The sequence below is a fragment of the Macadamia integrifolia genome, chromosome 9, assembly GCF_013358625.1.
Source record: "Macadamia integrifolia cultivar HAES 741 chromosome 9, SCU_Mint_v3, whole genome shotgun sequence".
Lineage (NCBI taxonomy): Eukaryota > Viridiplantae > Streptophyta > Magnoliopsida > Proteales > Proteaceae > Macadamia > Macadamia integrifolia.
This window is the reverse complement of record NC_056565.1, coordinates 16671646-16686392: the sequence shown is the minus strand read 5'-3', so window position 1 is coordinate 16686392 and position 14747 is coordinate 16671646. Positions and strand designations below refer to the sequence as shown.

Here is a 14747-nt window from a genome sequence, read left to right as displayed (position 1 = left end):
TGGGGAGGGAGGAAACAATTGATACTTCGACAAAGTTTCAGAATTATCTGGATTGGGATTTGAGGTTTGCAGATTTCAACCATGTTGATTAATGGCTTCAAGTGGGAGTTGTTTTGTTCTTTGTAAACCAGCCAAAGAATTAAATATATTCTCTTCCTTAGGATTCTGCTTTTATGGCCTTTTCTACTGGTTTGTCTAGAAATCCATGCGCTTAAGGATAAACCGGATCTAGTGATGCAAATACAACTTTCCAGTGCAAGTATCAGAGCAGGAAGAAGACTAGGTGATGCGGATCTCCAAAACTGGAATTGGATCCCTTAAGGGCCCACATAAACAAAGAAACACTTTAGTTCAAGATTAAGTGGCAAAACAGTAAATATACTGATGTTTATAAGAGAGTGGCAATTCTGTGTATAAGTTGAAGTTCATAAGGGTGGCAGATTCGTAATTTTTTTAGAATTTCACAACAGGAGCAAAGGCTTGTAACTTTCTGGTAAAAGGGTAAATCAGGAATTGAAGATATAGTAAGGATAGGAGTGATTAAAGAACTAAGGATAGGTCACTATGGGAAAACCAGAAATAAGGGTTTTAAAAGAACTCCACGATGAAAAAAACAAAGGTTGTCTTCAACCTTAAGACAAAGGAGGCAGGGTGGATGATGCGGATCCTAATCCCAAAGGGCTGAAATCGGATCGCTTAGGATCCACTTAAGCACTCAATAAAACAACGGCAACACCCAATAACAATTGTATTGAAATAAAGCTTCAACTAAATGGCAGAATTGTAATTAAGCTGAAGTTTAAAAGTGGAATGGCAATCTAGTAAATAATCAGAAGCTTCTAATCTCTAAATGGGTCGGTTAAGAAGAGAGGACAAGTGGGAATTGAATTATTGTTCAAGGCTGGAGTTGGAACTAGAGGTAACTAAAGGACAAATTAGTATAAAAGGGGTTTATAGGGGTATAATGGGAAAATCCATTGAAATAGAAAAGGTCTAAACATAACCCCCGATTGAAGAGTCATCTTCAACCTTCTAACACACCCAAAACCAGCGGAGGTTGCTTTGATACCATGGGAGATTTCTTCTCATGGCTCAGGCTTTGGAATGATATGAAATTACAAACGAATGTCGGAAACTCAATGGCCTCTTGATCCAACTGATTAACACATCAAACAACAGTTGAAGAAGGTAGGTTTCCTCTGCAACTCAGATCTAGGTGGTAGTTTCAGGTAGCCGTTGTAAATTTTGTTTCTCACAATAGAATTGGATCTAGGGCAAGAAACTGTAAAGGTTTGGTCGCTTAGTGAGAGGCTATCTACGGTTAAAATCCTAGGTCAAATAGACCATTTACAAGAGAGAAAAACCCAGTTTCAGTGGGCTGCAGCCTTCGCCCAGAACAGAGTAAGAGAGCAGGAAAAAAGAAGAAGAAGAAGAAGATTTCAGAGAGTCAGGGAGGGGGAAAACAACCCACGGCAGCCATGGTTTTCATGTCAAATCTCTATTCATCAAAAACTTCAAATCTCCAAACTGAGTTCTTCTCTATTACATGACTAATATAACGGAAAAATCAAATAATTAATGGAAACTACTTGAAAATGGAAACTAATATAAAATTAGAAACTAATCTAAAATTAGAAACTAACTAATACAAAAGAAATTATTTATAAATCCAAAGAGAATCAAATCAAAAGTTTTTTTTTTTCTCTAAGTCCATCGTGCAACTGCATCAGTGGAAGTTGAAGAGAGCTTTGACGGAGAGAACTCATTCAGATCATCTCGGTTTGGCCTGAAATTTCTTGAGGAGAGTCGCAGCACAAGGGTCTCTTGTTTCTCACAGCCAATGATTTGAAATAGCAGCCCAACAGTCGATACAGAAGGTCTGAGTCAACAATTGGCAATAGATGTTGTTGCAATCAATTGCGAATTCTCACAGTTGTGAGAGATTTCCAAGCCCTATCTCAAGGGTTTGAGTCGCCCAAGAGTAGGGAACCTTCGACCAAAGCCTCAGCCCAAGCAGGCCAAACACAAAGGAGATCGATGAGCTTGTGTAGGGCTGCAACTGTCACTAGAAGCAGAGCAGTTCCAGATAAAGGGAAAATTACAGCAGGAAAGTAAGAAGAATTAGAAAGAAGATCAAAGGAGAGAGGGCTACGCAAGCCTTAAGGCAGCCATCGTTTCACCCAAGCAAACATTCATTCATTCCATTTTATTTTAAAACTTCAAATCTGAAATCTCCATCTAGTTACGTCAATATAAAGAGAACTATCCTAAAAATAGAAGCCTAATAAAAATGGAAACTAAATATTGACCTATTTCAAAATCTAAAGAGAAAGAAATCAAATTAAATCAAATAAAAAGGTAGTCCTAAACTCAATGCCCAACTACATCACTAGGCCTTCTTTTCTGCCTGTGGTTCTCTGTTGGACCTGTTTTCTGGTTAGGCTGTTTTATTTTCTTAATTATTATTCAGTTGTTTGCACAATGATGGGATATTAGTTATAATTTCCAGCGCTGTTTTCTTTCAAATTCTTTCCCCATTGCGGTGCAACACTAGCAATAGGATTCCTACATCACATTCTGTGATTGGAGGAGTTTTGAGTTTCTTTTTTGGTTTAGGATTGTTCTGATGGGTCTTAGCTTTCCTAACTTCAGTATGAATCAGTCTTGTTCAAGTCTTTAAATAAGTGCACAGGCACACAGCCTCCCCATGATTTTAGATGAATTCAATTTGGCTCTTGCCTTTTGGTTCTATGAGATTCAGAGCACTGGTCTGCTGTGAGATTCAGTAGAAGGGTTGGTAGAATTTTAAGCTATGGTTTGGTGTGATTCCAGCCCTGAGGATCAGGTGGTATTCCTGGTTCATATCTTTCTTCTGTTCTAATAGCTTAATCTATTGAACAGGTCAGATGTGAATTTTACTCTCCTGCATATGTGTATTTCTATATCCTCTTTGATTCTGGTTTGTTATTTAAATAATTTTCTGTTAAGCTAGTTTCTGATCTGTTAAACATAAGTTTCTCTCTTCTGAATTCTGGTTACAAGTTCTAGTTTCAATTCAATTTTAAAATCCAAATTTCCCTTCAATTTTAGGAGTCGTAGTTCAAGTCTGCTTTCTTAAAATCTCAATTTCTGGTTAGTTTTATGGTTTCTGATTTCTGTTAGTTGCTTAAGGTTTGATTGAATCTGTTCTGAATATCTTATTTTCTGCTATCAATTTGCTTTTCTGGAATTCTATTTCAAGAATCCTACCCCAGTAGGGTTGTCCCATATCTTCTAATCTGGCAAGCTGATTTAAGTCAAACTTTGAGGAACTGTTTATCCCCCTAAGTCTGACCATTAACAAGACTTATAGCCCAATCCTATCTGTTTTGATATAGTTTCTGGGTGTTTTTGAGCTCCTTTACGTGAGATTCTGGAAAAAACTCTAGTTTTCACACCCTAAACATGTTAGGCGACTAGAAACCCATTATCTATTGAAGAATTCAAGTTTCCCAATTAAAAAAAATAGGGTCAAGAATCAAGTCACAATGGTTTGTGACATGCCTCATATGACAAAACTATATCATTGTGTTAGGGGACCCCACACTAATCTTATTGTTCAAATTTCAGTTCAAAACAGTACTAGGAAAAGTGTATTAAAATTGAATTTTAAAGTGACAATGAAAATAGAGAAATGCCACCAGATTCCTTTTTAGTGAAATAGCTCATAATTTATGAAAGTTGTCAACCCCTTCCCATACTTTTTTTGGGCCGAAATTTGATGGGTGATGTGGGCATGAGGTGATGCAGTTAGACGTTCAGTTAATTAGGATTATTAATGTAAATTGCAATTTTAATTTTATCTTGTTGGAGTTGGTCAACAATAAGAGTTAGTAGGGAGTTGAGTTTGAGTTATTTTGTAATTCTTGTTGGAGTCGTAGATAGAGTCAGAGGTAAGAGTTAACTTTTGTTTTCAGTTATAGAATAGGGTTAGGATATCTTTTTCTTAATTCTATATGATAGCTTATAAGCCAATGATTCTCAGCGAGTTTCGAATGAAATTACATTGAGTTTACTTGGTGTTCAAGTGTGGCGTGATTGCAAGCAGTTGGCCATTCTTCCTCCTATCTCTGCGATTCTGAATTTCTTCTTCAATGGAGGATTTCAAGGCCCAAATGGCCAAATTAGGTTCATAAAATTCTAAAGACCTTATTTTAGACCCTCTAAACATAGTGCAACTAATGTAGAACCAATTCCCAGCTACATTACTAGGATTTAATTCCGGAACGGGATGATAGGTGCTGCCAGGTGATAGACTGAAACAAAAGAGATTCTGCAGGTCTTCTACTTGTCTTCTCAGATCTTGCAATGGTAGTAGGTGTTGGGGCTTGTAATCAAGCTTCAACTGAACTCGACAGGGCTGAAAAGCCAATCACGATCGCAGGAAAAATAAAATAGAAAGAAAAGAATGAACAGAAAATAGAGAAGGGGGAGGGGATAGGTTGGGTCGAGTATCTCACTCTTCCCTAGGGCATCTCACCCAAGTTGTCTCTCACAAAACTGCATCTCACAGTTTTCCAGCACAAAAGTTTGTTTGTTTGTTATTTTTGTTTTTTTTTTGTTTTTTGTTTTTTTTGTTTTTTCACTCGTGGGCTGTAGATCAGCCTTCTTCCTTTATTTGTAAATTTAAATTGATTACAAAATTGGGTCTTTCCTTGCATGGAAAGGAAATGAATCCTCTTATAATTAGATATTATCCTACTTGAAAACTAATTACAAATAAAATAAAATCAACTCGATTCAAATCAAATCCCTCCCTTTTACAAAGATAGAGACCAAATAAACTAGAATTCCTACTTTCTAAAAGTAAAGAAATAAAATTAGAAACTAGCTATATAATATGTTTCTAACTATTACAAGGAAATATGAAAATGGAAACTACATCAATCAAAGATTTCCTAAGATCTTGCAGCTTAAACTCCTCCATGCGAGCTATCAATGGGGCCCACGAATCAAGAGGGAATCTTCAAATCTTCTCCACGCAAGCTATACTTGGTGATGGAGGGCCTGTAGAGAAAGGGAAGAAAACCTTGAATGAACTCAGAGTTGCAGGGGAGAAGAGAAGAATAGCACAAAAGAGGGGGGTGGGGGAAGGGATCAAACATCTTGCACCATACCCGGCACTGAAAACTTTCAAATCAATTCATCATTCAACTCTGTCTACTAAATTAGGTTACATGCCTTTATCTAATAAATCGAAATTAAAACTTCCCTAATCAAAATCTAAAACTGAAATAACAACTACTAATTACTTCCTAAATTCTAACTAATAAAATTAGAAACAAAATAAAACTTAAAGTGGTAATTCCCTAATTGACTTTCAATTACCCAAATTAAAAGATTGCAAATAATTACCAAACAAAATAAAATCCTAAAGATCCTAAGGAATCCAAAAATCCAATCGGACTCGGTTTATCTCAGTTGAGATTGCCTGAAGGGTCAACCCTGTTCAACAACATCAATTCTGCATCACTTGGGTTGAACCAATCAAGAACCAAGAATCAAGCCAACCCAGACTAGGCTGCCTCCCACAGCAGTCGCATCCCGCAACCGGTTTAAACTGGTTGTGGGGCCTTGTTCCTGCGATCTACATCAGCAACCCTTGGATTTAAAGAAATCACACTCAAAATGGTAGTTTGACTTTGGACCCTAGTTTGGTAGTGTACATTGTACGCTGTTATATACATTCTCTCATATAGCCTATTCCACACAATCTAGTATTAGAACTAGGGGTGTCAATTGGTTGGGCCTAATCGGGCTTCCCCACTTTAGGGCCTTGCACCATTACTGGCTCGTTTAAGTAATTGGTCCTCATAAGCTGGGCATGTTCCAATTATAAACGGATAATTCTGTCCTTGATTGGGCTAAACAGGGCTTAAATGGGCTTTAAACGGGCTAATGAGACATTTATCTCTAAACATGCTTTGAACATGTCGGGCTATTAATTGGTTGGTCTAGGTCGAACACCCTTGCACCGGGAGCAACCAAATGTTAATCAAGTTGGGCTTGAGCCTGACACGTTTAATAAATAGGCCGGGTCGGTTTCAGTTTTCCTTGGTCATGCTTGAATCAACACCCGTAACTAGAACAGTAACACACTGAATTCAATTAAACAACTTAACTATGCATCAAGAATGAGTAGACATAAAATTATAAACCATTCATAATTATAAAATGTTGTGTATCATACGTGGTTCATGACAAGGGGTCCAAGATATGAGAGTCAAGAATAAAATCAAGACATCCCTATGCCCATCCTAGAATCCTAGTAACACATCGAGTTTTGGGCAGGATTAAAACTACTAGTGTTTTTGCTGCTGCCAACCACCAAGTATTTACCCAATTTTTTTTCAAAAATTAATTTTTGGGAAGAGTGATACACCTTGAACTTTGAATGTTGTGAAAATCTTCCAACAATGCAGCAAATTGTTGCTTCCAATGCGTTCCTCTACTGTCCAATGACTTGTTTCACGCTTGTATGGGATTGATTTGACAAAAAATCACAAATATCACAGTTTTCCTATCAAAATTTCAACCCATTTCGTTCAAAATACGGCATTTATTATAAGGGTAAAGTATTGTTTCAGTTGAAATTTTGCTGAAATTATACATATTGTCAAAATGTTGGCAAAACACTGAAAGTTTGACTGATATCTTGTATTCCTTCAGCATCGCACTATATTTTGCTCGGCAAAAGTCGAAATATTTCGCTAAATCTTGAACCATGTTGCTAACTGGTCCTATTAGCAAATCTGGAGGTGGAGGAAAGGTGGCTTGGCCTCTGTGATTCCAAAGTCTGGTCATGGTGGACCATGGAGGAGACCTTATTAATTTCATTGTTTGTATAGCACATGGTTAATCCTCCCAGTTTCCAACTGACTTCCGCACCTGTCTGAGGAGTGGGGTGGAGCTCCTTTTCTTTCACTATGCTCACTGCATCTGAGTCCTTCAACTCATAAAAGTGAGTCTTGCCTTCATGGATCCATCGGAAGGGGTTGTGATGATATTTTTCCATTCAACATCAGCAGTATTGAACAGAAGGAAGTTTATGGATGTCGTGTTTCTGATTCTGCAAATTTCCAGCGTGCCCTCTCTGATCTCTGCACTTGTTATGTTTTTAGCTAAGAAAAGGTGAGATCTGTTTTCTGCCATGCACTCCCGTCGATGGGGGTAGTGGAGAGAATATGATACAGGAGATGTTCCTTGGACTGCGAACCCGTTTGAGAACCCCGACCAAGAACTGTTTCCAAGTTTGGTTGTGGTCTTGTAGAGTATTAGGCTTTGATTTAGGAATGTCATTGTAATCTTTCATTTATTTGTTTTCTTTGGTAGGAGATAGCTATAGGGAGATGGTAGTTTCCTAGTTGGTTTTAGTTTGCTATTTGGAGGTGCTTTCTAAGTTTTAGTTTCTTCTAATATGCTGTAACCATAATAGAGTTTTCAGATCATAGAGAATGGAGTTGCAAGTTTTGGTGGAAGCGTGGCTTTGCGTGTGTGAACTTCTCCCCTGCAATCTCTCTCATGCTCTCTCTCTCCCCAGCGAGACCTCCCTTCTTCTGTTTCCCTCCTATTTTTTGGCTTTACTGAGTTGCTTAAACCTGTAACCAACGCCCTGTACAGCGATAACCGTTATTCACAACTGGGCATTGGTCCTCCTCACCCTGTTTCCCTTTGTAATCCGACATTAATCGCGAGTCCTCCTACCCCATGTAACCTAAATCCTAGGTCTTTGTTGGCTGGAACCTTTTCTGTTGGTAGATATCTTCCCTGAGACCCAACCGTGACCTGCAACTCTGTTGTTTACGGTGTACCATCCCATAAATTTGTTGTTTATCAGTACTTATGCCCTGAAACTCTTTTTGGCATGGATCCAGTAGAGTTTGTGACTGCAACCCCTTCCCCATGAATTTCAGACCTGGAAAGCTCACTTTTCCCTGAGTTACAAGCCAGCCACCCATCACTGATTTTGACTGTACCCCCATCTTCAACTTTGGGAGCTTTTGTATTTGGACTGATACAGGATAAATGAGACTGGAGTAGTGTGGGTTCAGCAGTAAGGGTTAAGCACTTTTTCATGACCTTCCATGAGATGGGTGACTAGGGTTGGGGGGCTGAATCGACCTTGAAGGTACTGTTTCCACTGGTTCCTTTCCTACCATGACTTAAGGTTGAAGACAACCTCCCTCTTCAACTTATCTAAACCCCTTATATCCCAATTTCCGTCATACCCTTTAGTTTTCTAGTTATTCCACTCCTTTACTTCTTATTTATGATTCCAGAATTATCCCTTTTTTTAGCATGAGTTTGATTCAGTTTTATACCAAAGAGACCCTACATCAATCATTGTATTTACAGTTCTGCCACTCCGTTCTTAATCGAACTATTTGGTGATTGGGTGGGCCAATAAGTGAACCCAACAGGATATTTTGACCTGGGTTTCCACATCAGAATACTAAAGATGCTGAGAGGGCATGATTAGAAGGACATTGAGAGAACTGCCTTGGTCCAGTGCCAGCCTCATCTGAATAGTTGTGTTTGAACTTTGAAGCTGTGATGCATTGAATTGTGTTATACATGTTTTCTGATTGCTTCTGATACACGGAATACTAGCTTAGGCATACATATTTTATTTTGAACCTTAACTTTAAATATTGAATATAAACTGTGACGTGTAGGCATCGAAATAGGGGTGGTACTTTCTTTTAATTTGCAGATTTGTGTTTTCAATCCTGTTATTTAGTTCTTACACCAAGGGACCAACAAAAACTTCTTGTCCAGCTTATGATGTAGTGGCAAGTTTTAAACTGCAAAAGCCACTCTCTCTGATACAAGAAAATATTCCTGAGCTTGAGCAGAACATCTTTGATGAGATTGAAATTCCCGACTCCACGGTATGGATACCTTCCCTTTCCCTCCAGTATTATCTTCTTTTTCCCTGTTAACTCTTATCTGACAAGATCACTGAATCAGGTGGTTGTAATATCCCTGAAGAGTTTGGCTGGATCAAACTCAACAACGGTGGTGTTTGCAGTAGCGCCTTACAACAAACATTCAAGCATAACTTCAGCTGGGCTAAGTCTACTGAGGGCCTCTTTTGAGTCCTTGCTTATACAGCAATCATATCTCCACGTGAATGAGACATTGTTTGGGGATCCATATTCTTTTGAGGTTCTAAAATTCAAGGATGGAATTACAGTGATTCCCCAACAAAGTGGATTCCTTCTGCAGAAAGCGCAAATATATTTCAATTTCACCTTAAACTTCTCTATTTATCAAATACAAGAAAATTTTATCGAGTTGACGAACCAGCTGAGGTTTGGCTTACATTTGACTCAACATGAGGTTTGGCCATTTTATCCTCTTTTGACCTCCATGTCATTCTATTTCATAGTTTTATTAGCATGGTTTCTTTTTGCCTGGGTAAATATCATATCATGCATTGTTTGTCAGGAAATGTTTTCCTGGACGGCCAACGTATGAATGCCAGAATTCTGTAGGCCCAAGGTCCCCTGCTCAGATGTCAATCTTGAGCCCAGAGTTGCAATTGGGAAAATAAATCTCTGAGAATCCTGTAGAAAAATATAACTTCTGATAAATAGTTGTGAAGAAAAGGATGGCTGAAAATAGAGGGGAAATCACTGGTACCTTGGAGGGGTAAATGATTGAAATTGAGTTTAAAATTTTACACACGGCCAATCTATACCATTCCTTATAGATCGAACTATTGGAATTGCAGCATCAATCTTCCACATAGTACAACTAGATGGGCTGTAAAGTGTAAACCGGATTCCTTGACAGTCGTGAGCCATCCAGGAAAACTTCTCCTTTGTCCTAAATTTTGTAATGTGATAGGCAGTGACATAGTTGTCAATTTCATTTCAGTTGTGGTCCCCAAACTGGTATAACAGTGGCCCATGGTGTAATTTGTCTGCATTTCCGACATATTTTGCTACATTTTGGCTGATGTGGACATTCCCAGCCCATGTTTAAAATATAAGCTTACATGTTTGTTGTTAGAGAGTTAACTAGAGCTTCTATGTTACATAAATACGCCTTAACCACCAAGCCAGCTGCATTTGTTGTGAGTAACTTTAGATATCATAATAATTCATGGTACATATTTACACACATCTTTTGAGCAATGGTTTCCTTTGCGGCTCAATTCTTAAGGGATCCCTGCATGAACCCAAATTTCTGCCATGTGGCAACTCGGATGGGAACAGATTTTTTGGACTGGTACACTCCAAGGTCCCCTGCTCATTGTCAATTTTCAGCCAAATGGAGTTTGCCAAGTAGCAAATGAGGCATTGAAAATTTTCAGGACTATGGGAATACTGTGGGCATGAATGGACATACATGTGAGGGTATGCTATTGAGTTAGGCTGTTAATTTGACATGTGGATAGTCCAAACAGTGTCCAGTCTGGCCAATGATGGGAATTGCTACATCATCTTTCCACATGGAAAAATGAGGCAGGCCATGGGGGAAGGCTTTCCTGGTAGGCATGCATAACCATTGTTTTTTACATCTTATATGGTTATGCTCGAACCAACTAAGCCTTATCCTGACTGAACCTATCTTTATAATCATTTTGTTTCTAATATATGCAAATATTATATGAAAGGTAGTCCAAAATGTTTGTTTCATTCACCAAACAGCAGTGGCTTCTGAAATGAATTTTACAACTAAGTTTGAGAGTCATGGTGGTCAAGCCCATGTTCATTGTTTTAATATTGTTTCTGAATGTCTCTTTTTGTTTTCTAGTTATTGAATTTTTTAATTATTGAAGTTTCCCTACATGGGTACCAAAATAACTTGTAATAGTCGAATTCCACCATACTTGGCATGAAAGTTAGGTCCAAGGAATCAGTTCTGTCCCTGGCTTTTATGGATGGTACAGAGATAGCTTTCACTTTTGGTATCTGCTCAAAAAGACTGCGTCTACCTTGGTCTGAAATCCCCCATAGTTAATTAACTGATTTCCATTGAGTGGATTCAACCATGGATCTATCTTGATGGAGTTCAGAACATGGAAACACAGTATCAAACCAAGACTTTCTTCAATAGCTGAACTGGATGTTGGTTCTCAGAGTGGGTCAGTATCACAACTGTTGAGGCAAAATATTGCCCCAAAACCAATTAATTTGGATTGGTCCATCAGTTTGACTCCTTACTTTACTTGATGGAGTTCGTTGAAATCAGTTGCACATAAAAGGCGGATATATGGGGTGAGGGGGTACATCCTAATCTTTGGGATGGTCCAGACTGACTGGTCTGGCTCCCTCTTCCATTACCTTGGGCCAGGTTCATTTGATAACTTGCATGGAAGAATATCCTTTTCTGCTTGATATTTGATGTTTACTATTCTGAGGACATGGATCTGATTACCTATGTTTTGTGGAATGCAGAATTTGTATGTTAGCATGACGAATTTAGACGGGTCGACAGTGGATCCTCCTACTACCATTCAGGCATCTGTCTTGCCGGCAGTTGGGAATCTTCCTCCTCTGAAGTCAAGGTTGAAGCAGTTGGCTCAAACCATAAACAATGGTTCTGCAAGGAACCTTGGACTCAATAACACTGTATTTGGTAGAGTTAAGTCAGTGCACCTTTCTTATGTTTTGGAACACTCCCTCAATGGTATGTCATCTTCACCCAGTCCAGCTCCTGTGCCCCAACCCCACCACCACCACCACCATCACCACCACCATCACCATCATCATCACCATTCTAAAAGTCGCCACCATGATGTCGATATGGCTCCTGCTCCTGTCCCCGACAGTAGCTACACAGCAAAGCCGCCTCCTGGTTGCCGAAGTGGTTCTACAACCAGGGCCAAGGGGCATCATCCTCGCTTGGCCCCTCGTATTTCTCCAGTAGTATCTCCTCACCACCCTAACCCTAGTGCTGCACCAAATCTACATGTAGACTCTCCTGCACCAGCACCACGTTCACTTCCCACATTTCCTCCGTTGCCAGCTGTTGTTTTTTCCCATTCTCGGCCTCCAAGTAAGAGCATGGAAGATCGGACTCCTAATGCTACACCATCAGTTTCACCTTTGCCATCTTCATGTGAGTTTTTTTCTTCATGTAATTTAGTGTCTTACTATTAAGCTGATGCTATTAGTAATTATTATGGTATTTGGTTAATTAACTTAGAGTGTTCTGCACATTTTATCCTCCGTGTGTAATGCAAGCAATCATGGTCAGCTTGGTTTTTCTGCTGTTAGTGTAGCTTCTGCAAGTGAATAATGCCCGTCGATTGTGGAATCCCTATTGTTCAATTTTTGGTAGAAAGAAGCCCGTTCACATTTCCTCGCTAGATCTAGTGGTCTGACCCCCAGGAAAGTTGAATCTGATAAGTTCCCATTGGTTATAGGCAGTCATTCTTTTGATACTTCCAAATGTTGGAAGGATGGGGGTTTTGTCACTTCAAATAGCTTAGGCATAGATCAGTACTAAATCCTTGGTTCTAAATAGTTTTCCTCTCCGTAAAAGTTGTTTGAGGTGGTATGACCATGTTCAGGGGAGGCCTGAGGACACCCCAGTAAGGAGTGATCGGATTCAGATTGAAGGAGAGCCCAAAAGAGCTAGGTGCAGGCCTAAAATGTTTGGACTGAGATTTTGTCCCAAGTATGACCTTGGATAGAGCCTATTAGGGCAATGATCCATGTAGCCGACCCAATTTAGCTGAGATATTCCAAACCGCTTGGCTGTGTGCCTCTTTCCCATTATTCCTATCTTTCTTTCATTTGTCATCTCTCATCTTTCCATCTCTCCCTTTCCCCTCAAATGTTTGGACTTTTCTATTTTGTTTTGTATGGATCCATGTAGCCGACCCCATTAAGTTGGGCTAAGGCTGAGTTTTTTGTTGTCGTAAATAGTATTCTTCTAATTATGAATGAAGATCAGTTCTCATTGTTTTGGTTCTACGGAAGGGTGATATGAAAGTAATAAATCAATTTCCTATCACTCTCTCTTGTTTTTTCTGTGAATAAATCCCAAAACTTAGATATTGCTTCTGATATCCATTTGTGGTTGATTCAGCTTCTGCAGGCGGCCTACTTCCTTCCTTTGTAAGGGCACTTCCACTGCTGTTGCTACTGATGATAGAGTTATAATGGAAGATAAGATGGAGATTTTTTTTTCCCTAGTTAAAATCGCCTCACTAGCTTCCGACGGACAAAAGCGGCTCGTCAGTCCCAGACCTTTCAAGTGAAAAAAGAGATTGGAGGTACTTGAGAAGTGAGAGCAGCACGAAGGGTGTGCCTCTCATCCAAGTGGGATATATTTTGTTTTTGTTCGTGTATATATTGATTATATTGCTGCCGGCGGATGTGTTTTCAGGTCAAAGCCACAGAGGTTGGCAGGCCTTTGATTACATGTTATCGCTGCTGCTCTTGTGGTGTATGACTATCCTGCAGAAATGTAATGAGAAATAGAAGAGCTTTTGCACAACAACAGATCAAAATGGCCTTTTCTCTTGTTCCATTTTTTCCTTAAAACTGGAGTCAAACAATTTCCCAGTTCAGGCTCCCCACCTGGTTGCAGTTATTGATCTGATGATTTTTTCTGCCAATCCAACCCAATAATATTATCTTCTGAATGACCATCATCCATCCATAATACAAGTTTCTAAATTACTCTCAATCTGATTGATAAAATGGGTTTGTTAAAAACAGTGTAGTTGATGGTAGATCAATTCTAGGATCATTCTGAACTTCCAACTGACATCAATCTGACTCACAGTTCATACTGTAATTTTGATTCAATTGAGTACCTATATTTCTGGTTCTTGGACCAGTTATTTTTCGGTTTCAACTAGGCTCTCTCAAACAGTCTCATTATTAAGAAAAGATAACAAAGATAAAATATGAGCTTGCTTTATAGCAATTGAAAGTAATTGTTGTTGTTTTGAAGTCAATCTAGTCACTGGCTTAGATGAATCGATTAATTAAACTCATGTTTCTATAATCAGTTCTATACTGTGGCAAAAGCCTAAAAAAATTTCTCTTTCATTCTTTTGCAGGGTGAGGGGGATTATCTAAATTGTTTCATGTGTTGAGGACTTAGGGTTCCATATTTTATGAATTGAATGAGAATAGTCATATGTTCAAGAATAGAGATGGATTATTTGCTTATAGGGAGAAAGGACCTTGTTCGTTTGGTGTAGCCTATGCCCAGACAGTTGTGTACGAAAGGCCACACTGTTGACTGCCCTCCTCCTCACCCAGCATGTTGAAGATCCTCCTGTGTCCTGCATGCTGGTGTTGTCTATAACATATTGCAAGGATTCTTTCTCCCTTGTCATATTAATAGGGCTCAGAGTTTTGTGCTTGATAACTTTGCTAAACTCTGTAGGGTTCAAGAGTCTTGGCTCCTGGTATCTTGCAGTGCCATATGTCAGTAGGTTGGTGCTTTAGGCTTTAGCATTAGTTCTGTCCATATGAGGCTCTCTTGGTTAAATTTGCTTGGAGACTCCTTACTAAGCCTCAAGATTTGTTGATTAGGATGTTTTCCAAATTCTTTCCTGTGGGACCCCTCTAATCAAATTAGAGTTGATTTTAGAATAACTTATATGACAAGTTACGAGAAAGCCATTTGAAGTGATACAATCATATTTAACAAATTTCGTAAAACACTCCAGTATGGAGGAATGATTTGATTAAAACTAAAAACGTCAAAAGAGTTAGGGACAGACATAAAAT

General features: G+C 39.0%; 1 protein-coding gene across 1 annotated transcript in view; it reads left to right on the top strand.

The window, feature by feature from the left end:
- The window catches only part of LOC122089376, a 16525-nt gene extending 3023 nt beyond the window's left edge, over positions 1-13502 (top strand). Inside the window, exons 2-5 of the mRNA XM_042659053.1 lie at positions 8818-8930; positions 9010-9381; positions 11448-12111; positions 13087-13502. Coding sequence (XP_042514987.1) covers positions 8818-8930; positions 9010-9381; positions 11448-12111; positions 13087-13160 — 1223 coding nt within the window. The 3' untranslated portion in view covers positions 13161-13502. The remainder of the gene's footprint in view (positions 1-8817; positions 8931-9009; positions 9382-11447; positions 12112-13086) is intronic.
- The last annotated feature ends 1245 nt before the right edge of the window (positions 13503-14747 follow it).